Source organism: Desmodus rotundus, chromosome 3 (genome assembly GCF_022682495.2).
Source record: "Desmodus rotundus isolate HL8 chromosome 3, HLdesRot8A.1, whole genome shotgun sequence".
NCBI lineage: Eukaryota > Metazoa > Chordata > Mammalia > Chiroptera > Phyllostomidae > Desmodus > Desmodus rotundus.
The window spans coordinates 33,256,940-33,280,403 of record NC_071389.1 but is presented as its reverse complement, the minus strand read 5'-3'; the positions used below and the strand labels follow the sequence as shown (position 1 = coordinate 33,280,403).

Here is a 23,464-nt window from a genome sequence, read left to right as displayed (position 1 = left end):
GTTGAAGACTTGTTACCCAGCACCTCCACCAGGCCAAGCATACTGGTGGGTGGGGTGGAAAAGCGCTGTAAAAGCAAGAAGCCCGCCCCAAGCTCCCGAAGTTAAGTAGCAACCACAGAAAAGCCAGCCCGACCAGTTGGGTGGTCAGCTCCAGGACCCCCCTCGGCGACTGGAGAAGGCCAGGCCAGCACTCCGGGCCCTACGCCCTAGAGGCGGCGGAGCATGCTCAGTTGCCAGGAGCGGGTGGCTCCGTGGTGGGGAAGAAGCGTGGCGGAGTCCCAGCGCCGAGGGCGCTCGCACCGTTTAGGGGCTCGCGTCGAGGGGGCGGGGCCTCAGACGCTCGCAACCTCCCATCCTTCTGGACCGCCCCCTGGCACGCGCTAGTCGGCAGTCCGTTGCCCTGGCAACTGTCGCGCCGCGTCCGCAGCAGGGAGCTCCAGTGGCCCGCAAATCTTATCGCCTGCTCCCCATTGCCCCGCGATTTTCTTGTGGGCTCTGAGGAGGAGGGAATCACAAAAAATGGCGGAGCGGAGCCAGACGGCGTCTGAGGCAGGTCTGTGGGGGCGGTCGACGAGGGAAAGCGCTGAGGCAGCACGGCTGTCCTGGGCCTGTAGGGACAGGGGACTTGAGCTTGGCCCTGCTCCTGAGGAGGCACCCCTGTGTGTTTGCGCGTTGAGGCTATGACCCCGGGGTCAGGGGTCAAAGGAGATGCATCCCTCTGACTGGCAGGCAGGGACCTCGGAGTCCCGGTGGCAGAGGGGTGTATGGGGGAGTGTGGCCCTCCTGAGTGAACGTGGGGCCCCAGGGAGGACTCCTGTCCTGAGGGGCACCCTTCATGGGGGCTGATCACAGGGGTAGGCTGCGTCGTGGAGAGGATATACACAGTTCTGTGGGAATATGAGGGGACTCCCTAAAGGGGCATGGCTTGGGGGAGAGGGCCTCTAGTTCTGCGGAGGCAGGTGAATTTAAGAGAAGTTTTACTCTCAGATCAGGCAGTGCCATGGAAGGGGGATATACACCAAGTGTTTGTTTTTTGAAGTAGTCTAGTGCCTTAGGCTCACTCCTGGTCCTAGAGAAAGTATATAAATCCTTATATGGGTCCTTAAAAGGACAAGAGGCTTGAGGGGACACCCAGACCTCCAGTCCTTCAAAGCCCTAGCGAAGGAGGCTGGAGCCCGAGAGTGAATGTGTATGGGATCAGTGAGCTTGAAGGTCATTCAGAATCACAGGCGCGCATACCTACATATCTGTGGTTAGGAGAGAGGCTTTAAGAGGCAAGAAGACTGACAGGAAGGGAGACACAGGATCATATTCCTGAGGTGAGCGCCTTGTAGGTATGGCTGGGCTTGGGGAGATATTGGCCTAAGTGTCTTACAGGGTCATAGAAGACAGGAAGGGGTTTCACAGTCCTGTGTGTGTGGAAAGGAGTTTGTCCCTGAAAGGGGCTGAGGACAGAGTAACTGGAGCCGTAGTACAAGTGGTATCTGTGTGTGTGTTGAGAAGCAGTGGCCTTGTGGGTATGTGTGGTGCTGGGTGATGGAAGTGGCATAATCTTGTGTATGTGTCCTGATTAAGTGTTTCGGTTACATGAGTGACCCACTTGAATTACCCAGTCCTTGGGGGTTGGGGAGGGAGGTTGTGGTTATGGGAAGACCGTACAGTGACTGGAACTGGAAAGTGGATGAAGCCATCAAGAATGATTGAAGACCTGAGTGATTTCTCTTACTTTCACGGCATCTCTGATTCTTCCAATAAGTAGTTAGTTCCTCTACTCATTTCATAAATTCCCTCATAACTTAAACATGCTTATTCCTTCATTTATTCATCCATTCAACAAATATTTATGGAGTGCCAACTATATGCCAGGAAACAAGTTAGGCACTGGAAGCTCCCTGCTTGTGTTTCTCTTATCTTGTTCTTTATTTTCCCTGTAGACCTACTGTCTTCAAATATATTATTTAATTTACTTATTATTTTTATTGCTTATTGCCTTTTTCACTAGAATGTAAGATCCATGAAGGCAGGGATCTTTGTTGTGTTTATGAATCCCAATGTCCAAAACTGTACCTTGTGTAGAGTAGGTTTTGACAAGTATTATTAAATGAGTAACTGAATAAGCTGATATTGCCTAGCAGGGGTGTCCAACCTGTGGGCCACGGGCCGCATGCGGCCCAGCATGGCTATGAATGTGGCCCAACACAAAATCGTGAATTTACTTAAAACCTTTTTATTGCTCATCAGTTTTCATTAGTGGTTGTGTATTTAATGTGTGGCCCAAGACAACTCTTGTTCTTCCTGTGTGGCCCAGGGAAGCCAAAAGTTTGGACACCCCTGGAAGGTGTAAGAAGCTTTCTCTGAAGAACTAATATTTTAGCTGAGATATAATCATGATTGAATAAAGGAAGAGGAAGGCAAAGAGTGATCTAGGAGATGAAAACCATGTGCAAAGATGCTAAGGTAGGAGGAAACATGATGTGTGTTTAAGGAACTAAAAGAAGGTAGGTGTGGCTGCATGTAGGGCAATAGGAGGAGATTAAGAGGTAAGCTGAACCAGATCTTGCAGAGTCTTACAAGCTATGACACAAATTTTGGTTAAAAATCCCAAGAATAATAGGGAGCCACTGACAGCTTTTAAGTGGGAGCATGACATGATTAGAATCATTAAAAAAGTAACTCCACCTACATGTGGAAAGTACTGAAGATATGAGTGGACATAAGGAGACTTGTTAGAAGGCAGTGGAGTTGGAGAGAAGGAATTGTGAAATATTTAAGAAATAAGATTAATAGGACTTCATGAAAAATGGAGATGAGGGAGAAGGAAGTATGAAGGCATACTTCCAATTTTCTAATTTGTGCCACTGGATAGTTGGTGGAGCCATTGCAGAGAATAGGGAACGCTGGAAGGGACCTCGGCCAGGAAGATCATGAGTTTGGTTTTGGGCATATGGAGTCTGAGGTATCTTTAAGATATCCAGATAACTGGAGAGATTGACAAGACAGTTGAATTAACAAGAAAAATCTGACCTGGCATAGAGATAATGACTGAAGTCATAGTGTGGATGAAATTCCCAAGAGGAAGACTTAAGAGTGTGGGGAGAAGAGACCTGGGATAAAATTTTGAGTAGCTGCAATATTTCAGTGCCTCCCAAAGAGACTGATAGAGAGATAAGAGGACAACCAAAAAAATATTTCAAAACAAATGGCATATTCAACAGATTAAATCCTACTGATATAAAAAGGATGACTAAAACACTAGATATAGCAATGGATTTAATATTATTGGTAACCTTGATGAGAGAAAATTGATCAAGGCAGGAGCCAAACCATTTAACTTTCGAACCAGTATTAACTGGCTCAATCTTTGTCCCTTAATTCAGATTCCCAAGAGAGACAATCTGATTGACACACATCATCTTTCCCCATTAGATCATGTCATAGATCACAAGCCAGTGGAAGATGGACTATTTTTGGATTAGGTGTCCAGCTATTGCCTGCTGGAGTCATCTGGTACAGAATATCCATCAGGTGATTTTTCATCTTGATAGCAATGGCTATCATTTATGGAGTGTTTATTATGTGCCCAACATTGTACTAGGTGCTTTATATGTCTTAATCTACTTCAGCATTATAACTACTATCTAAGGTAGGATCTGTATTTAATTAATATGTGAAGAAGTTTTGGCACAGAGAAATTAAAAAACTTGGTTAAGATGCGCAAAGGATTAGTGTAAGATAGTAGTTTTTTGGCTAGTTTAGCATTATCCAGATATATTATTTGGCTTGTTATTTGTATTGCAACATACAACATACTGAAGAAATAACAGCCACGATGAAAATTTCTGCTCTACGGAAAATATTCTAAGCTAAGCATACATTAGCAAAGGTGAAGTAGAAAAGAGCTTGGGCTCAGATCTTTGTTTAAATTCTGCTTCTGTGACTTAATTAGATGTGGACCTTGGATTCAAATATTTTGATTACTTTCTTCATCTGTAAAAGGAAGATGATATTTGTAGGATAGTTGTGAATTATAGAGATAATATATCTGAAGAGCCCAATAAGTGATATTTCCCTAGTTTCCCTGAAGCTTGAATATAAAATAATTCAAGTGTATTACATATATAAGCAAGCTTTATTTTTTAAAAAAATATTATTATTATTATTATTTTTTACCCTCACCCGAGGATATCATCATTGATTTTAGAGAGAGGGGAAGGGAGGGAGAGAGAACCATCTATTGGTTGCCTCCCATATGGCCTCCGACCACCCAGGCATGTGCCCTAACCAGTAATCAAACCCACGACATTTTGATTCACAGGACGATTCTCCAGCCAACTGAGCCACACTAGCCAGGGCTAAAAGCAAGCTTAAACATACAGTAATTAATGTTACATATTCTTCTTTTTCATTTTTTCTTCATTGATATAATTGACTTGCTATTAGAAGAAAGGCAGACACCAAGTTCTGGAGAATGCAGAGTTGTTGTTTGAACTGTCTTCATGGGACATGTCTTATATAAGGTGGATTTTGAGGAATTTCTTGAAGGAGTAATAGCTCTGTAAGAAGGTCAGATTTGCAAAGGGAAGTTTCTTCTTTTAAACATTGTACTTTAAAATCAGGACATGAATGTCAGAATTTTTCTCCTCCTCCAACAATTTGACTATTATTGATAATAAAAAAGAAATCTTATAGTTAAGAAACATAGGAATTTTAGTCTCAGGCTAGATGACAACTGCTTCAGTTTCTCAGATTCTTCTTCCTCCTGTCCAACGATCATAAAAAAAAAAAGCTTTTGTTTGAATTACCTGGCAAGACAATTTGTTTTCCTATATTGCCAAGTTTGTTACTTTTGTGGATATAGCCCAGAAATTTTAGAATGGTGCCATCTGTTAAAATGGCCTGTACCTTGATCACTTTCTTTGCGAAATAAATGACTTTTTAAAAATAAACAACTATGTATCTGAAATTCATCCATAGGCAGAATTTTATAAAGCCTTAATCATGAGAATACTTTTTTCTATATTTATTAGTAGGCAAAGTAGGTAAGCCTTTTTGGCTTTAGTTTCCTAATTTGTAAATTGGTGATAGTAATACCTACTATTCTGGTGAGAATTAGAGATAAGGTACGAAAAGCGTTTAATGTCTTACACCCCAAATAAACGGTAGCTTAATTTGTGAACACCAGTGATTTTTAACCTTTTTTCATCTCATGGCACACATAAACTAATTACTAAAATTCTGCAGCACACCAAAAAAAAATACATTTTTTGCCGATCTGACAAAAAATAGGTATAATTTTGATTCATTCACACTGGATGACTGTTGTTGTGTTGGCTATTGTCATTTTTTTATTTGACAGTCTAAGGGTAAAGAGGTCAGTGTCTGACTAAATAGTCAGGTATTGCATGTTTAAAAAATTCTTGCAGCACACCAGTTGAAAACTGCCGCTGTATATGTGTGTGTGTCTGTCTGCCTTGGTCTATGGATGTGTGTGTGCCTTTTCCTAAAGGCTTAAGTGGTAAAATCACTGTTAAAAGAAGAGTTATATAATCCCTTATCTGCAGCCTTGGATGCGAATGTATTTCAGAATTCAGATTTTTAAAATTATGAACAGGTAATACAACATACCATATTTGGCTGTGTATAATGTGCACCCACAGGTTTTGTGCAATTTATACACGAGATTATTATACCCATTATTATACCCATGGTATGTAATCAGTATACCTATGTATAATGCACATTCTTGTTTTTCCCTAAAAAATTTGGGCAAAAAAGTGCTCATTATACATGACAAAATACAGTATGTATTGTTGCTTACATAGTACCCCCAATGGCATATGGGAGAGCATCCTGTAATCAAACACATTAATATCACATTCACACTAATTTGAATAAAAATTATAAATAGCTTTACATCAATTTAGGTTAGGTTTTGCTGACAAATTAGTTTTGGCACCAAAGTTATGAAAAATATTACTCTTTTTAGAGATTTAGGGATTATGGAATTGTGGAAAAGGGAATATGGATTTATATAATTTTACCCCTTTTTCTAAATGTTTTTAAAACTTCAAATTATTTTTGTCTCCTTTATATTTTCTGTAAGATCAGTGACCATAGTTTTATTAAAAATCCCAAAGGTATTGGGACAGAAACATCTTGTTTCCATGACAATCATGTGCTTATTTCTTCTAAGGAGCTCTGATAATTTCTGTATTTCTGATCTCTATGAATAGTGTATTTGGCTTCAGTTTCAGTATCTTGGCTCAGTGTCATTTTCAATGAGAGATATTAGAGAACTATGCAGTAAGGAGGTCAAAAGGATGTCAATATTTTGTATACATTGTCTTCAAGTCACACCTTTGTCTTTGAGTCATTAGAACAGTTCAGTCTTATGGGAGTTTCAGAATATTTTTCTTAACTGTTAAATTTTAGTAATGGAATAGGTGTTAATTTTAGTAGTGATATAAGAAACATTTCATTCATAGTTGAATTTTATTTGTTTGATTAAAAAATTATTGCAAGTGTGAGAACTTGCAGTAACTCATTGATGGTGTTTACCATATGAGAATATGCTAATTTTTTACTATTTATATTTCCCATTTATTTAATGGGATTTGTAAAAGAGATTTCTCTTTTTTTCAAAATGTAAAGGAAGATGTTTTTGTTATGTATTTTTGAAAACTATTGATTGTGAGCATTTGAGTCTCTAAACAGACTTGCAAAAAATTGTCTTGCATGTCAACTGAAGGAAAACAAAACAAGCAAATACAAAAGGACTTCCAGATTTTTATATAGGGTTCAAAACTTTTATATAGGATTGGAAATTCCTAAATCAAGACTTTCAACAAAGTGATGGAAAGATCTCTCGGTTTTGGTGGAAGGGAATTGAAAGAACAGTCTGTCATCAATTATAGTTTGCTTGCCTTTTTTCAGAAGTCTTAGAAGTCAGGAGTTGTAATATATTAATCTTTGTGTCATGGCTTTGTGGAGGAAATCATGATGGTGTGTACTGTGTTATTCATTTTAAAAATTATTTCATTCAAAAATGTGTATTGAATACCAACCATGGACCAGTCATTGTGCAAAAAACTCTGATAATTCAGAAGTGTATTATACAAAGTCTCTACCTTCACAGAGCTCCCATTTTAATGGAGGAGGAATAGAGTTAGAGTTTGAAAATTATCATCCAGGCATTGGCAGAGTAGTATAGAGAATTCTGAGGCCAGGGAATGGTTCCCTGACATCCTGGGGATGGTGGTGGTAGTAGTTGTTCAGTAAAGCTTCTTAGAGGAAGGACACATGAGTCTTGAATAATGATAAGAAGGAATTAGATTGGTGAAGGTGGCAAGCAGAGAGAATGGGAGTGGAGAAGAGGAATGGAGGGCAGAGAAAACTATGCATTGGAAAGCTGTTGGTGAAAGCATAAAGCTTATTCAGGACTTGCTAGTATTGCTCATTTAGTAACAGAGCTAAAGACTATATTCCTCCTTCCTATTTGTTCTTAAACATTTCTGAGGTCATAGATCCCTTTGAATATTTGATGAAAAAACAATGAATTCTTTCTCATGAAAATGCATGCTATGTGTGGACACAGAATTTTGAATATGATTTCAAAAGATAATGTCCATACCCAGAAACCCAGGTTAAGAAATCCTCTGCTTGTCCTGGCTGGTGTGGCTCAGTTGGTTGGGCATCTTCCCATAAACCAAAAGGTCATGGGTTCCATTCCTAGTCAGGGCACATGCCTAGTTTGTGGGTTCAGTCCCTGGTAGGGGTGCCTACGAAAGACAAATGATTGATGTTTCTCTCCCTTTCCTTCTCTCTAAAAAATAAAAATAAAAAAGCATGTCCTTGGGTGAGGATTAAAAGAAAGAAATCCTTTACTTGTTAGTAATAAAGTTACTTTTAAGAATCTGAAATCTTCAAAGTAGAAATACTTTGTTGGAAAGTGTTGATTTAATAGCATCTATACTAACAAATTCTGGCCCCTAAATTATTTAGTCATCAGTTTATTATATACTTTAATTTTCTTTGTGTTTACTTTGTTTGCTTTCTTTCGTTTTGCTTCACAATAGAGCTGAAGCAAGAGTCCAAGTTTGCATAGATTGTAAGTGATTAGTTTAGGCTTATGTGGTTGGAAAGCTGGCTTTCTGATTCCCAAGGCCAGATTCTTTCCATTCTTGCTCCCCTGTCAGTAGAAAAGACATGCATAACATCACATGCAGTATGGGAAGTGTAGATTTTTATCTTTATATTGGATGTTAGAGGTAAAGTGACTTACTCAAGGTCATACAACTAGCAAGAAGAGCCAGACTGTAACCTAAATTTCCTGATTCTATTCAATAAATAATAATGGATGCCCTAAAATTATCTCTCTCTCCTAAAATGAGGAGAGATAAATAATCAGGTATTATAGTAATGAACTTTAAAAATAAAGTTAGTTATTTCAGTAAACCAATCTTTTGCCATTTGTAGAGTACCTTCTTTTTTTTAAGCACTTTACAGATATCTGGTTTAATTCTCATGAAATTCTTGCAAAAGGGATATAATTATTGCAGTTTTATATCTGAGAAAATTGGGGTTCAGAAAGATTAAGTGATGTAGTTAAGGGTATACAACCAATAAGCATAGTACTAGAATTGAAACTGTAACCCAAGTCTATCTGACTGTAAGTCCATATATCAGTTCTCTCAAGGACTACTCCACTCTGCCTTCTGGCTTTATTTCCTACATATAAAATCTTGTTGATAATAGGAGGGGATGGCACATAGTAGAACTTAAAATAACACCAATTTTCTTACTTAGAGGAAGGGGTAATACATACCTTAGTTTTCAGACAAATGTATTAAAAAGTGCTCTTATGTTTGTAATTACTCTAATCATGGGGTTAATGAAGTTTCTCATCTTAGACATCTATACACTCATTGAGTAAATTAGTGATGCATAGTAGAGACTAAAATAGCGGTTAGCATATGCTTGCTGCGTAGTAGGCATTCAGCAACTATTTGTGGACCAAGTGAATGAAACATTTTTTATCTATAAATTTTAGGTTTAAATATTTGAATTTACACTATTGGAAGCTGAGCATGTTGACACAGATGAAGGAGAAAGTAGAGAAACTTTTGATATTTTACAAAGTTTTCTAATTGAATATAATACAAACAGAATTGGTAAAGTGGTGACAGAACAAGCTAATTTAAACCTCATTTGGTGGTACGTGTCTTTTTAGGCAACAGGACACAGTAAATGAGACATGGGTTTTAGAATTAAATGGATAAGATTTAAAGTTCCAACTTTACCACTTACTGTGTAATAGTGTTTCTCTGAACCTCAGTTTTATTCACCTTTAAAATGGTGCTACTAATCCTTTACTCAATAGAATTGTGAGGGTGTATGTAATTTATATAATAGAGTAGTAATTCTAACTAATTTCATTTGATTAATTAATGATCTTTATTCCTGGACACAATCAGCTTCATATATGTGTAAAGAGCCTCTCTGGTCATATAGCTACCCCAGGTACCAGAAGAAAGCAACTTTATAAATGTGTGTGGTTGGGACATGTGTCCCTAGTGTCACAAATACATTAAGTACTGAAAATAATTTTAATTAAAATTGGAAATATTATCCAAAGCAGTAAGATTCTAACTTCCCATCTTGTTAATGTCATTACCAGTGTACCACCACAATAATTACAGGAAATGCTAGTAAAATTTTTGCAGTCTGATAAAAATGTTTTCAACTTTCCTATAAAAGACTGAAAGGCCTTATCTGAGTTCAGGTTTATCAGTATTCTGGGGTCTTTGATTTGAAGCTTAGCATCACTCAAATTATAGAACTGGATGAAGAATCAAGTGATTTAATAAAGGAGGTGAATAATTCTTATTCTTTTCTCTGAAGAGACTGGATTTTTTAATTTAATATAAAAGTAGTCTAGGATTCAACTTTGTAAAAGCAACATTTCCCTATATTTTGAGGAGGGAATCATGGTCTAATTTACTCTATTTCTAGAAGCTGCTTTAATAAGGCCATAAGAAAGATGGATTTTTCTTCCTTTTTTTTTTGCAGCAACATTTGCCAGAGTTAGGACTATTTTTAAGTTGTGTTACACTGATTATATTTTTTCTGCCACTGGCAGATTTTTGTATTGTGACTAGATTAGTAGTTTTTTAATTGACTGAATTTCTTCAATTAAGGAACTCAATAGATATTCAGGTTTTGCATACATTTTTTAATTAAAATATGAATGGCATGTTCTGAGACAATGGGTGTTATAACTACTTAGTGAACCAGATTAGTCTAGGGGTCAATTGTGTTTGGTTGGGGGGGATGGGGGGAGAAGGGAGAAATTTGTCTTTATCATTTGTGCATCTTGACATTCAAAGCAGTTTGAATTTGGCAAAAAGTTGTTTTCAGTAAACTTTACATTGAAGTGTGTCATACTGATGAAATGGAATTAAATAAAATTTTCTTCAGATACCTAATTTTAATGCCATTTCTCCTTATGTTATCAAAAGTCGACAACCATACTTGAAAAAATACACTACCTCCCCACTTAAAACTGTGAGGATGAGTTTTCTTGTTACTAGAGTGATAAAAGCATTGTTTTTAAAAATTTATTTTTTTTATTGTTGTTCAAGTACAGTTTTCTGCCTTTTCCCCCACCCCAGCCCAACCCCCCAGCCCTCCCTACCTTTTGTCCTCTTCCTCCCCCACCCTCTTATTGTCCATGTGTCCTTAATAATTGTTCCTGCCAACCCTTCACCTTTTTACCCTTAAATTCCCTCCCCTTCCCCCTCTGTTCACTGTCAGCCTGTTCTCAATTTCAGTGAAATAAGCTAGGCGGTGAAAGACAAATACCATATGATCTCACCTTTAATAGGAACCTAATCAACAAAACAAACAAACAAGCAATATACAACCAAAGACACTGAAATTGAGAACAGAGAAAAGCATTCTTATCCTGTGGATGTTTGCTTTGAACAATTCACAATTTGAAACTTTAAAGTTTCAGTAAAATTGATTTTTAAAAAGAGAGTTAAGTATTGTCAGGAGAAGAGATAAATTCCTTTGTTTCTGTTCTAGCAAGCTAAATGTTCTTATACTGCTGATTTTAATTTTTTCAAGTTCTTTATCTTTTTTCTCTAGTATTCTTGATTTTTCTGCTATAGGCTTTCCTATTCCTTCATTGCTATGGTTAAGTAGAAGAGATATTGGCCTATAGAATAACCCTAGATCTTTGGTTCCTTCTTCCTTCCATTTTTTTTTTATCATTCTCTTTTTATTACTTGGGTGTTATCTGTCTGGCAGGCCAATAGAAATCTCTGATTCTTAAGTATTTCAGGTCTAAAGTGGATGTGCTCCTTACTCTTGCCAGCTAATTTGAATATTATGAATATTTAGTGCCAAAGAGAAGAAATAGACTAGGAAATGTAATTTAAAAAATACTTAAGTATATGGAATTCCTAAAAATCAAGTTTGACTTTTAAATACTCAGAGTTTTAAAATGATAAATCAGGGCCTAACATCTGTTTTTTGTTCATATTAGTTTACTAAATCTAAGAAAGCTGTTTCTGAAGAAAAGTAAAACAATCTTTGGATGCATCAGGGAATCACCACATTTCTTAATTCTGAAACTATACTTTTGCCTTCAAGTTTTTTTATTAGTCATTTAAAAATGACAAATAGTCATTTTAAATAAAGATAATTATTTCAAACTGTTTAAGCTTTATTTGAACCATACCACATTGTTACTTACATTCAGGTTATTTTGTGTACAACTTTCCTAATTTTGAACACTTTCCCTTACAAATTTATAAGCAAATTTTTATCAAGTACAAGGCAGTATTGGCTGAGTGGAATGCCTAACTGGACTTGTGAGCAGAACTTCCTATTTTCCTCCACATTGGATTCCTTGGGTCTTGGGGGTGTAACTTTAATTGTTATTTTAAAATTATAATAAGATGTAAATTTTATTTATTTATTTTTAAAAATCTATTGTTGTTCAGTAACAGCTGTCCCACCTTTTTCCCCAATGCGCACCCCTACCCTGCCTACCTCCATTCCCACAGTCAATCCCCTCCATTGTCTATTCCCATGAGTCCTCTATTCATGTTCCTTTGCTTGCCCCTTCCCCTTCTTTTCCCCTGTTATCCCCCTACCCCTACCCCTCTGGTCACTGTCAGATTGTTCTTTATTTCCAAGTCTTTGGTTCTGTTTTGCTCATTTGTTTGTTTTGTTGATTAGGTTCCACTTATAGATGTGGTCATGGTATTTGTCTTTCACCACCTGGCGTATTTCACTTAGCATAATGCTCTCCAGTTCCATCCATGCTGTCGTGAAGGGGAGGAGTTTCTGTTTTTCTTCTGCTGCATAGTATTCCATTATGTAAATGTATCACAGTTCTTTGATCCACTAATTTACTGATGGGCACTTAGGCTGTTCCCAGCACTTGACTATTGTAAATTGTGCTGCTATGAACACTGGGGTGCATAGGATCTTTTGAATTGGTGTTTTGGGACTCTTAGGGTATAGTCCCAGCAGTGGGATCGCTGGATCAAAAGACAGTTCCATCTTTAGTTTTTTGAGGAAATTCCATACTGTTTTTCATAGTGGCTACACCAGTCTGTGTTCCCACCAATAGTGTACACCCTTTTCTCCACATCCTCATCAACACTTGTTTGTTGATTTATTTATGATGGCCATTCTGACAGTTGTGAGGTGTTATCTCATTGTGGTTTTAATTTGCATCTCTGTAATGGCTAGTGATGTTGATCATCTTTTCATATGTCTGTGGGCCCTCTGTATGTCCTCCATTGAGAAGTGTCTATTCATGTCCTTGCCCATTTTTTAATTGGATTTCTTGTCTTCCTGGTGTGGAGTCATGTGACTTCTTTACATGTTTTGGAGATCAAACCCTTGTCCTATGTATCACTGGTAAATATGTTCTCCCATACAGTCGGTTCCCTTTTCATTTTGAAGATGGTTTCTTTAGCCATGCAGAAACATTTTAGTTTGAGGTAGTCCTATTTGTTTATTTTTCCTTTATTTTCCTTCCCCTAGGATATAGATTGGCAAATATATTGCTATGTGGGATGTCTGAGATTTTCCTACCTATGTTTTCCTCTAGGACTTCTTTGATATCATGACTTATATTTAAGTCCTTTATCCATTTTGAGTTTATTCTGGTGTATGATCTAAGTTGGTGGTGTAGTTTCATTTTTTTACATGTACTTGTCCAGATTTCCCAACACCATTTATTGAAGAGGCTAGTTTTATTTCATTTTATGTTCCTGCTCCAACCATGTTGACATGGATTTATTTCTGGGTTCTCTATATGGTTCCATTGATCTGCGTGTCTGTTCTTATGCCAATACCAGACTGTTTCTATTACAGTGGCCTTGTAATATAGTTTGATATCAGGTATTGTGATCCCTCTACTTTGTTCTTCTTTCACAAAGTTGCGGAGGCTATTTGGGATTGTTTATGGTTCCATACAAATTTTTGAAATGTTTGTTCTATATCTGTGAAATATACCATTGGTATTTTGATAGGGATTGGATTGAATCTATAGATTACTTTGGGTAGTATGGACATTTTAATGATGTTAATTATTCCAATCCATGAACATGGTATATGCTTCCATTTGTTTGTATTTCCCTTAATTTCTTTCTCTCATGTTCTGTAGTTTTCTGACTACAGGTTTTTTACCTCCTTGATTAAGTTTATTCTCAAGTATTTTATTTTTCTTGTTGCTATAGTAAATGGGATTTTTTTCTGATTTCTGTTTCTGATCTTTCATTGTTGGTATACAAAAACGCCTTCAATTTCTGAATATTGCCTTTTTTTTTTTTTTTCCAAATTCACTTATTAGGTTGAGTAGTTTTTTGGTGGACCTTACAGGATTTTCTATGTACACTATCATGTCATCTGCTAATAATGACAATTTTACTTCCTCCTTTCCAATTTGGATTCCTTTTATTTGTTTTTCTTGTCTGATCACTGTGGCTGGAACTTCCAATACTATATTGAATACAAGTGGTGAAAACAGACATCCTTGTCTTGTTCCTGATCTTAGTGGGAAAGCTTTTTGTTTTTACCTGTTGAGTATGATGTTGGTTGTAAGTTTATCATATGTGGTCTTTATTATTTGAGGTATGCTCCCTCTATTGCCACTTTGCTGAGCGTTTTTTATCATAAATGATTGCTGTATGTTTTCAAATGCTTTTTCAGCATCTATTGATATGATCATATGATTTTTGTCTTTCATTTTGTTTATGTAGTGTATTTTGTTTATTGATTTGCAAATATTATACCATCTTTGATCCCTGGGGTGAATCCCACTATATCATGATGTATGATCTTTTTAATGTATCGCTGGATGCAGTTTGCCAATATTTTGTTGAGAATTTTAGCATCTATGTTCATCAGCTGTACTGACCTGTAGTTTTCTTTCTTTGTTGTGCTTTTACTTAGTTTTGGAATTAGGATAATACTGACCTCATAAAAAGAGTTTGGGAATCTTCTCTCTTTGTGAATTTTTTGGAATAGTTTGAGAAGGATAGGATTTAGCTCTTCCCTACATGTTTGGTGTAATTCACCTGTGAAGCCATCCAGTCCAGGGTTTTGTGTGCAGGAGTTTTTTAATTACTGCTTCAATTTTACTAGTTGTTATTGGTCTTTTCAGGCCTTCTGCTTCTTCTTGATTCAGTTTTGGAAGACAATATATTTCTAGAAATTTGTCCATTTCACCCAGATTGTCTAATTTCTTGCCGTATAGTTGTCTGTAGTAATTTTTTACAATCCTTTGTATTTTTGTGGTGTTGGTTGTAATTTCTCTTCCTTTGTTTCTGATTTTATTTATTTGGATCCTCTCTCTTTTTTTGTTGATGAATCTGGTTAAAAGTTTGTCCGTTTTGCTTATCATTTCAAAGAACCAGCTCCTAGATATATTGATCCTTTGGATTGTTGTTTTAGTCTCTATGTTATTTAATTCTGCTCTGATCTTGATTATTTCCTTCCTTCTCCTCTCTGCTTTGTTTGTTGTTGTTCCTCTAGTTTTTTTAGATGTGGGGTTAGGTTGTTTATTTGAGATTTTTCTGTCTTCTTTATGTAGGCCTGTATTGCTATGAACTTCCTTCTCAGGACTGCCTTCATTGTATCCCACAGTTGTGGGCTGTTTTGTGTTTATTTTCATTTGTTTTCAGAGACTTTTTGATTTCTTCCTTGATGTCATTGTTAACCCATTCATTATTTAATAGCATGTTATTCAGTCTCCGTAAATTTGAATATTTTTGAGTTTTTTCCTTGAAGTTGGTTCTAGTTTCAAGCCATTGTGATCTGAGAAGCTGCTAGACATGATTTCAATTTTCTTGAATTTGTTGAGGCTAGTTTTGTGCCCTACCATGTAGTTTATCTTTGAAAATGTTCTGTGTGCATTTGAAAAAAAAAATGTATATTTTTCTTCTTTGGGGTGAAAAGTTCTGTATATATCCATTAAGTCCATATGATATAGAGTGTTGTTCAGTGCCACAATATCTTTGCTGATTCTTTACTTGGAAGATGTATCCATCATTGATAATGAGGTGTTAAAATCCCCTAGTGTGGGTATGTTGTTGTCAATATTTCTTGAAGTCCTTGAAGATTTTCTTTTTATATTTAGGTGGTCCTGTGTTGGGTGCATATATGTTTACAAGGGTTATATCTTCTTGATGGATTATTCCTTCAGTATTATGAAGTGTCCTTTGTGTCTTTTTATGGCCTTTGTTTTAAAATCTATTTTGTCTGATACAAGTATTGCTACCTGGCTTTTTTTTTCCCCACATCTGTTTGCTTGGAATATTTTTTCCATCCTTTTACTTTCAGTCTGTGTAGATCTTTTGTTCTGAGGTTGATCTTTTGCAGACAGCATATATTTGGGTCATGTTTTCTTATCCATTCAGCTACCCTATGCCTTTTGATTAGAGCTTTTAATCCATTTACATTTAAGAGTATTATTGATAGGTACTTATTTATTGCCATTTTTTTACCTTTGTACTGGCCCACCCTGCCACCACTTTCTTCACCCTAAAGATGTTCCTTTAGTTTCTTGCAGTGCTGGCTTGGTGGTGATATATTCTTTCATCCTTTTTTTTTTTTTTTTGTCTGGGAAACTCCTTATTTTGACTTCCATTTTAAATGAGAGTCTTGCTGTCATTTAGTACAGTACTCTTGGTTACACCTTTGCTTATAATTCCTTGGAATATTTCTTGCCATTCCCTTCTGGTTTGTAGTGTTTCTGTTGAGTAATCAGCTGATAGCCTCATAGAGGTCCTTTGTATGCTACTAGCTGTTTCTCCCTTGCTGCCTTTAAGATTCTCTTCATCTTTAAATTTAGTCATTTTAATTATGCTATGTCTTGGAGTGGGCCTCTTGTGGTTCATCTTGATTGGGGTCTTCTGTGCTTCCTGGACTTGGTGTGACTTCTCTCATCAGGTTAGGGAAGTTTTCTGTCATAACTTTTTCAAACAGGTTTTCTATCCCTTGCTGCTGCTGCTGCTGCTCCTCCTCCTCCTCCTCCCCCTCCCCCTCCCCCCATTCTCCTCCCCCTCCTCCTCCTCCTCCTTTGTTCTTTTTGAGTCTTTTTTACCTTTTTTTGCTTTTTTCTGGGAGTATTTTTCTAGCTTGTCCTCCAGCTCACTGATTTGATCCTCTGCGTCATCTAGCCTGCTTTCAATTCCTTCTAGTGTATTCTTGATTTCAGATATTGTATTCTTCATTTCCTCCTAGCTCTTACTGGTAGTTTCTATGTTCTTTTTTATGCTGGCATAGTTCCCTGTAGCTTCCCTGGAGGTCTTTGTAGTTTTCACTGAGCTCATTGAACATCCTTATAACTGTTATTTTGAACTCAATGTCTGATAGTTTGCTAGATTCACTTTCGTTTAGCAGTCTTTCTGTAAATTCTTCCTTTTCTTTCGATTGGGGGTTGTTTCTTTTTCTCCCCATTTTAGGTAACTCTTCTCTTTGTTTCTGCTTCTTAGATTGATCTGCCTAATACCCTGTCTTCATGGTATGACCTCCTGTTATAGGAGACCTGTGGGATTCAGGGGTGTTGTCTCCTTGATCTCCTGAGCTTGATGTTCTTGGGTTGCCCTTTATGCTGTTTATGTGGGCTCTCTGGTTGTAATTGGGTCCTGGTTGTTGTTGGGTTGTTCTTTGGTGAGTCCTTCCCTCCAGCTGGCTAACTGAGAGTCACTCTGCCCACCACGTCTTGTATGTTGTTGCACAAGTGCTGCCAGAACAAACCCTAACAGCCCAGGAAACAAACCCACACCTGCAAAAATAACCCCTACCCACAATTACACTGTTAACAGCAAATGAGCCAGTATTAATAAAGGTGTAAAGAGATTAAGATTATTATAAGAAAGGAAAAGTGAATATGAGATGACTAATGAAATAAAAATGATTTTGAGAGAGTAGAGGGAGGAGCAATTACAAGAGTAGGGAATTGGGACAAGGTGGAGAGAAAGAAAGTAAAATTAACATTGTAACTAAAAAAAGGGAGGGAAGAAGGCAGAATGGAGTAAGAGAAGGGAAGCATATAGTATTAGATTTAAACAGAAATTTCAAAAAATACAGTGAGAGATAGAAAAAAAAAAGGAACCAAATTGGAGAAAAACATCCACCACGGCACTATCAAGAACAAATGAGCAAACATTAACATCGATGGGATGGGGATAAGAGGAAAAAAAGAAGGAAGGAGAAGCTTAAGAAATGTCTGGAGGAAAGACAAGTGATTTTGAGCAGACAGAAGGAGAAGGAATACTGAGAGTGAGGAATGAAAACCAGGCTAAGAAAGGGAAAAATAAAATTTAAAATGAAAGAAAGAAAGGGCATGTGGAAGGCAAAATGGAGTAGGAGAAGGGAATAGTAAAATTTGTGATTTAAAATACAGAAATAGTGAAGATCTAGAGATAAAATTGAAGAAATGCAACAATAACCACCATATCCACAATGAATGAGCAAAATTGATAAGGTGGAGAGAGAGTAAGGGTATAGTATGAATGGGAAAAAGAATGTGAGATGACTGGGGGTTAGGGGTACCAACCCCCCTGCTCAGTTGAAGATCCACATACAACTTTTGACTATATTTTTTGAAAAAAAAAATGCAGGTAACTGGACCCACCCACTTTGAAATCACCATATAAACTGTAAGTAAGTTGTATCATATGGCTAGTTCTTGTGCCATTTAAAATAACCTTTATGTTATGGAAAATTGAAACATATACAGAGAAATAGAAAGGATAGTATAAGAACTTCTAAGTACCTACCCATCATCCAACTTCAACAATTATCAACTATTTTCATCTTTCTTATTCTCCCTCTACTAGCACTATTTTGAAGCATATCATAGATATGCAGTTTAATCTATAAATTTTTCAATGTATACCTCCAAAAGACATATGCTGTTCATGTATATACACACACACACACATATACATACACACATACACATCACATACTATATAACATGCACACACACATACACAATCATATGAAATATATATAACCATGCCAAATAACCATAATTCCTTACTATCAAATATCCCGTTAGTTTTTGTTTATTTTATCATCATCTTTGTTTCCTCTTACAATTTTTTTGTTTGAAGAAAGTAGATTGTTTTCCTGGTTGCTTTCCCATGGTATAGTAAAATACATTCTTCTGTTTTCTATAATTCCTATAAATGATAGGGTATATCTAGAACTTGATGAGATTTGGACTCATTTTTATTTTTCCCTAAGACTGTTTCAAAAGCGGTTTTATGTAGTCCTATTGAAGGATATAATACCTGATTTTCCCTGCTTTTCTGATGTTAGCATCCATTAAGTAACATACTTCAGGTTTAAATAATAATAATTTAAAATCAGAATAGAATTGCCAAAAAAATGTTATAGCTGAACTCTACGAACTTAGAGGAGGAAAAAGTAATTTAGGACTAAACTGATCAGGGAAAAATTTATGACAATAATGATGCTTAAGATAGATCTTGAAGAATGAGAATAACTATGATAAAAGGATGTGATATGTTAGCCAGTTCAGGTTAAGTTATACAGTGATAATAAATGACACAAAAATCTAGGGGTTAACAACACCAAAGATTGATTTCTTGTTTTCAGGACATGTCCACTGTGGATCAGTAGTGTTTTGTTTCACATATTTATGTCAGGACCCAGGCAGATGGAGTAGCTTGTCTGGAAGATAGAGGGAAAAAGACCATATTGGAACTAAACAATTGTTCTTGTTAAAGCTCGTGTTTGGAAATGGCACATGTCACTTCTGCTCACAATTCTCTTCAATATTATATATTGACAGAGTGGGGCGCATAATCTTGCCACAGGGCAAGGCAGCCAGTTTTTTAAGAATGCTACACCCTATTCCAGGAAACACTATTCTGGGTGAGAAGGAAAAGGATATTGTGGATAGGAAGAGACACAAATGCATGCAGTATATTTGAGAGTAACAAGACCCACTTTTCAGGAGTAGAATGGGTATAGGTAGAAGATAAAAGTAGGTCTGGGTAGAAGAGCAGAGACTATCAAAGCTACAGAGGGAGGGCACAGTAAACTTTAAATTCCAAACTTATATTCTGCTAATCTTCTCTTCCATTGAAAGCTAGACTTTGGCATGAAAAGCCCTAGTTCAAAAGAAACAAAACCACATTTGTAGTTTTAAGTTTACTAGTAGCTACATTAAAATGTAAGAAAACTGGTGAAATTAATTTTAGTGTATTTTAACTTAATATGTTAAATATATCACCTGTTATATTTGCCTTATTCTTTATTGTATTTTCAGCACTCAGTGAAGAAGTGATAAAGAATTTTATAGCAGTTTATTGTTAGTAGGGGAGGGGTGATTTGGTTTCGTGGCCTGGCCTCCCCAAAAGAAAGCACTTTTGGATAAGGATGGAAGAGTAATTATCTGTAAGCAAACATGGACCTGAGAATACTGTTGTTCCTCCTCTCATCTGAGAGATCCTAGGTTAAGAAAAATTGCTCAGCCTCTTCAGAGGACTGCAAGAGAAATATGGTCAATCTGAGTAGAGTCAGATTTTAGAGTAAGGTATTAATGGGAACATTTAACAAAGAGTATGGGAGCATTGGAAAGAGTTTTTAAGAGTTGCAGTCCTAGAGATCACATTAGTATTAGAAGGTAGAGTGACATGGGGAGTTAGACTGGGTAGCAGATAGATTAGACAGGTATAAGGAGGGTAAGTGATGAGGAGACAGGGGAGGACTTGTACCAGAGATATTCTGAGAGAATCCTAAGGGATTCCATAAGGGATCATAGGGATAAAGGACAGTGTTGGAAGGTGGGCAGAAAGAATTCATTTGGAGTGAACTGTTCTGTGATTTCCACATTGATGAAAAGTAGTGTTAAGTGCTATTGTGAGCTAGTGTGCCAGGTAAGCAGAGTCCTCTGGACAGGCTGGCTTTTTTTTGTGGTCATTACCTCAGATAGATAAGGAATTAGACGAGACCTGGAATTGGAAGATTTAAATGAGAAAGGCCCAGAACAGGCAGTGACAATGAATGCGTGTCAAAGTAAAGATCAGACAATTGTAACTGAATAAAAATAAATAAATTAATTAAAAGAAAAAAAAATAAAAGAAAAAGATAAAAATCTATAGTTCTTGATGACTAGATGTTATGAAAAAAGAGAATTTGCTTTATCAATATTTGTTCAGTGCTCAGTATTTATTAGGAACCTTATATGCATTTTATTTAAGTCTTACAAAATCCTGCAAGGTAAGTGAGATGAATTTCTATTTTTATAGATATGGACACTTAAGTTCAGAAAGGTCATACTAACTTGCTTAAGGTAAGACAACTACTAAGAAGTAGAAATAGGAGTATTCCAGGTCTAGTTGACTCCAAAGTCCCTTGCTCTTCTTTCCATATGGTGTATTGTCAGAAAGGAGAGAAAAAGGGATTAAAAATGAGTTTTTAAACTTGGGGATTCATTGACATAAATGGTGGAATCAAAGGAAGAAATAGTTTTATTGTAGAAAGGATAGGTTTATTTGAGGTAATAAGAGGATATCCATGTGAATATAATGAGGATGCAGTTAGAAATTTGAGAGTTGACACTGAGAGAAGCAGGAGAGGAGATAAAGGCAGTGAAAATTCATGTGGTTGAGTATGTAAGTATAGATATATATTGTCTAATGAATAAAAAAATCATTTATTTAAAGATTTTGAAAAATCAAAGTATATAAAATTTCTAAGTATTATAAAGTTTGAAATATATTCATTTCTAGAATAGATTTTGTCATATATGCAAACATGAAAAATTATTTGTATAGCTATATTGAAAGCAATAACATAGATATAAAATATATATATGTATTTTTAAATATACATAAAGACTAACATCTTACAATGGGAATTTGCATTGTATTGGCTCTAATAACATTGCATGAAGGTTTTTGTATTCAAAACATTAATAATTGATGATTTTAATATGCCACACAATATTCTGTCTTATAATTGAAAGGTTATTGTATGTAAGTATTGCAGTCCTGTAATAGTCTGGATTAGATAGTGTACTAAATCTTCCTGGCTTCATTGGGAGTTTCACTTGTAGATTTTTAAAGAAACATTTATGGAAAGCTTGCCTTGTCCTAAACATTTTTTATATATGTTATTTCATTTAATTTTCAAATGACCCTGTTATATTTGAGAATTTTTTAATAGTAAGATATAACTTTAATATGACATCTCAGTGAGGATAACCTTACCATTTTCATAGCACTTTAGAATATGTGGAACAGTTTTATATACATAATTCATATTAGTACAAGAGTCATTGTGCTAAACATATACTATATGTTACAGAATTCTGAAACTTATTTAATCCTCACAGAACTATGAGGAAGGTATTATTATTATCATTTTTACAATGAGGAATTTGAGACTGATGTAGTTAAACAGCTTGGCCAAGGTTACATGCCTAATAAGTGACAGATCACTGATGAATTTAAGTACATATAATTTAAGCCATTGCAGTTAGTACCTCTATCAGCCTAGGCCTTGACAAAAAATGCAGTAGCTAAAAGAAAATAAAATGTGAAAAACATATCATCTTCACATTGGTGTTGCATTTCATTTTAGTGCTTAGCTCTATCATAGAAGTGATACCAATATATGATATCTGTTTTTTAATTTGTTTGGATTGTTTTACAAAATTGCTTTAAAATACAGTATACAGTAAAACACAGTATGTACAGTACAGTACAGTGTATCTAAGTAGGGGATTTAACAGATGATCTCTAGCTATCACCCAGCTCCTCACCCTCTAAGTATATCATGCAATTACTCTTTTAGAAAAGAAAGACACAGAAAATTATATTATTGAAGGCATAACCACCAGGAAAGAATTAAAATGTGTCTTGATTATCAAATGCTCTCTTGTATTTTTATGTTATTCAACTACTGTAAGATCTGTGGTTTCTGTGAGGAGATAATACTGTGAAGAGATAATATGAGTATTTTGGGACTTTCTGGAGCATTTCAGGATAATAGAGCTGATTAGAATGGCACTTTATCTTTGTATTTCTTATTTTTAAAGAGCGAAGTTATAGACATATAGCTTGTTGATTTTTCTTTTCTTTTTTTTAATCAGTAAAGCAACATCTCTTGATTTAAAACAAAGGAGAATTCTTCAGATAAATACCCAGAAGTGGAATTTCTGGGTCACATGGAATTTCTGGGTCTATTTTAAATTTTTAGAGGAAACTCCACACTGTTTTCTATAGTGGCTGCACCAATTTTTAATCCTATCAACAGTGGACCTAAACGGTATTATGCTAAGTGAAATAAGGAAGAGATAAATACCTTATGATTTCACTTACATGTGGAATTTAAAAAATAAATAAAACAGAAACAAACTCATATACTTGGAGAACAAATTGAGGGTTACCAGATGGGAGGGCGGTTGGGGGATGAGTGAAAAAGGTGAAAGGGATTAAGAAGTACAAATTGCCCGTTATAAAAACAGTCATGGGGATGTAAAGTACAGCATAGGGAATACAGTCAGGGATATTTTAGTAACTATATATGGTGCCAGGTGGGTACTAGACTTACCAGGGTGATTAGTTCATAAGGTACATAAATGTCTAATTGCTATGTCGTACATCTGAAACTAATATAATATTGTATGTCAACAGTAACTGAAAAATAAATTTAATACAAATGGGATTTCTAAATGGTCTAAGTAGAGGCAGTTCAGTGATGTCACTTTTGGATTTTTTTAGCAAGTCCTAAGTTGTGAGACGCTATCTGCCCTCTGTTGTGAGGAAAAGAAGCAAGCTCCTCAGCTAGAAGAAATAATGGTGCCACCTAAGCCTGTATACAGACGATACAGCTACCATCATAGGCGCACTTACCTATGTAGCATGCCCCTCCTGGGCTTGTCCCCTCGCTGTTA

General features: G+C 36.2%; 1 protein-coding gene across 3 annotated transcripts in view; it reads left to right on the top strand.

The window, feature by feature from the left end:
• The window catches only part of AGBL4 (AGBL carboxypeptidase 4), a 1,086,758-nt gene that overhangs the window by 19,782 nt on the left and 1,043,512 nt on the right, over positions 1-23,464 (top strand). For 2 of the 3 annotated variants that reach the window (XM_045204170.2, XM_024571127.4), the window contains exon 1: positions 452-553. The exons of the other annotated variant lie outside the window; for it this stretch is intronic. In XM_045204170.2, the coding sequence (XP_045060105.2) occupies positions 520-553 (34 nt within the window). In that variant the 5' untranslated portion in view covers positions 452-519. Of the gene's footprint in view, positions 1-451; positions 554-23,464 lie in introns of those variants that run through there. 3 annotated transcript variants of the gene reach the window in all.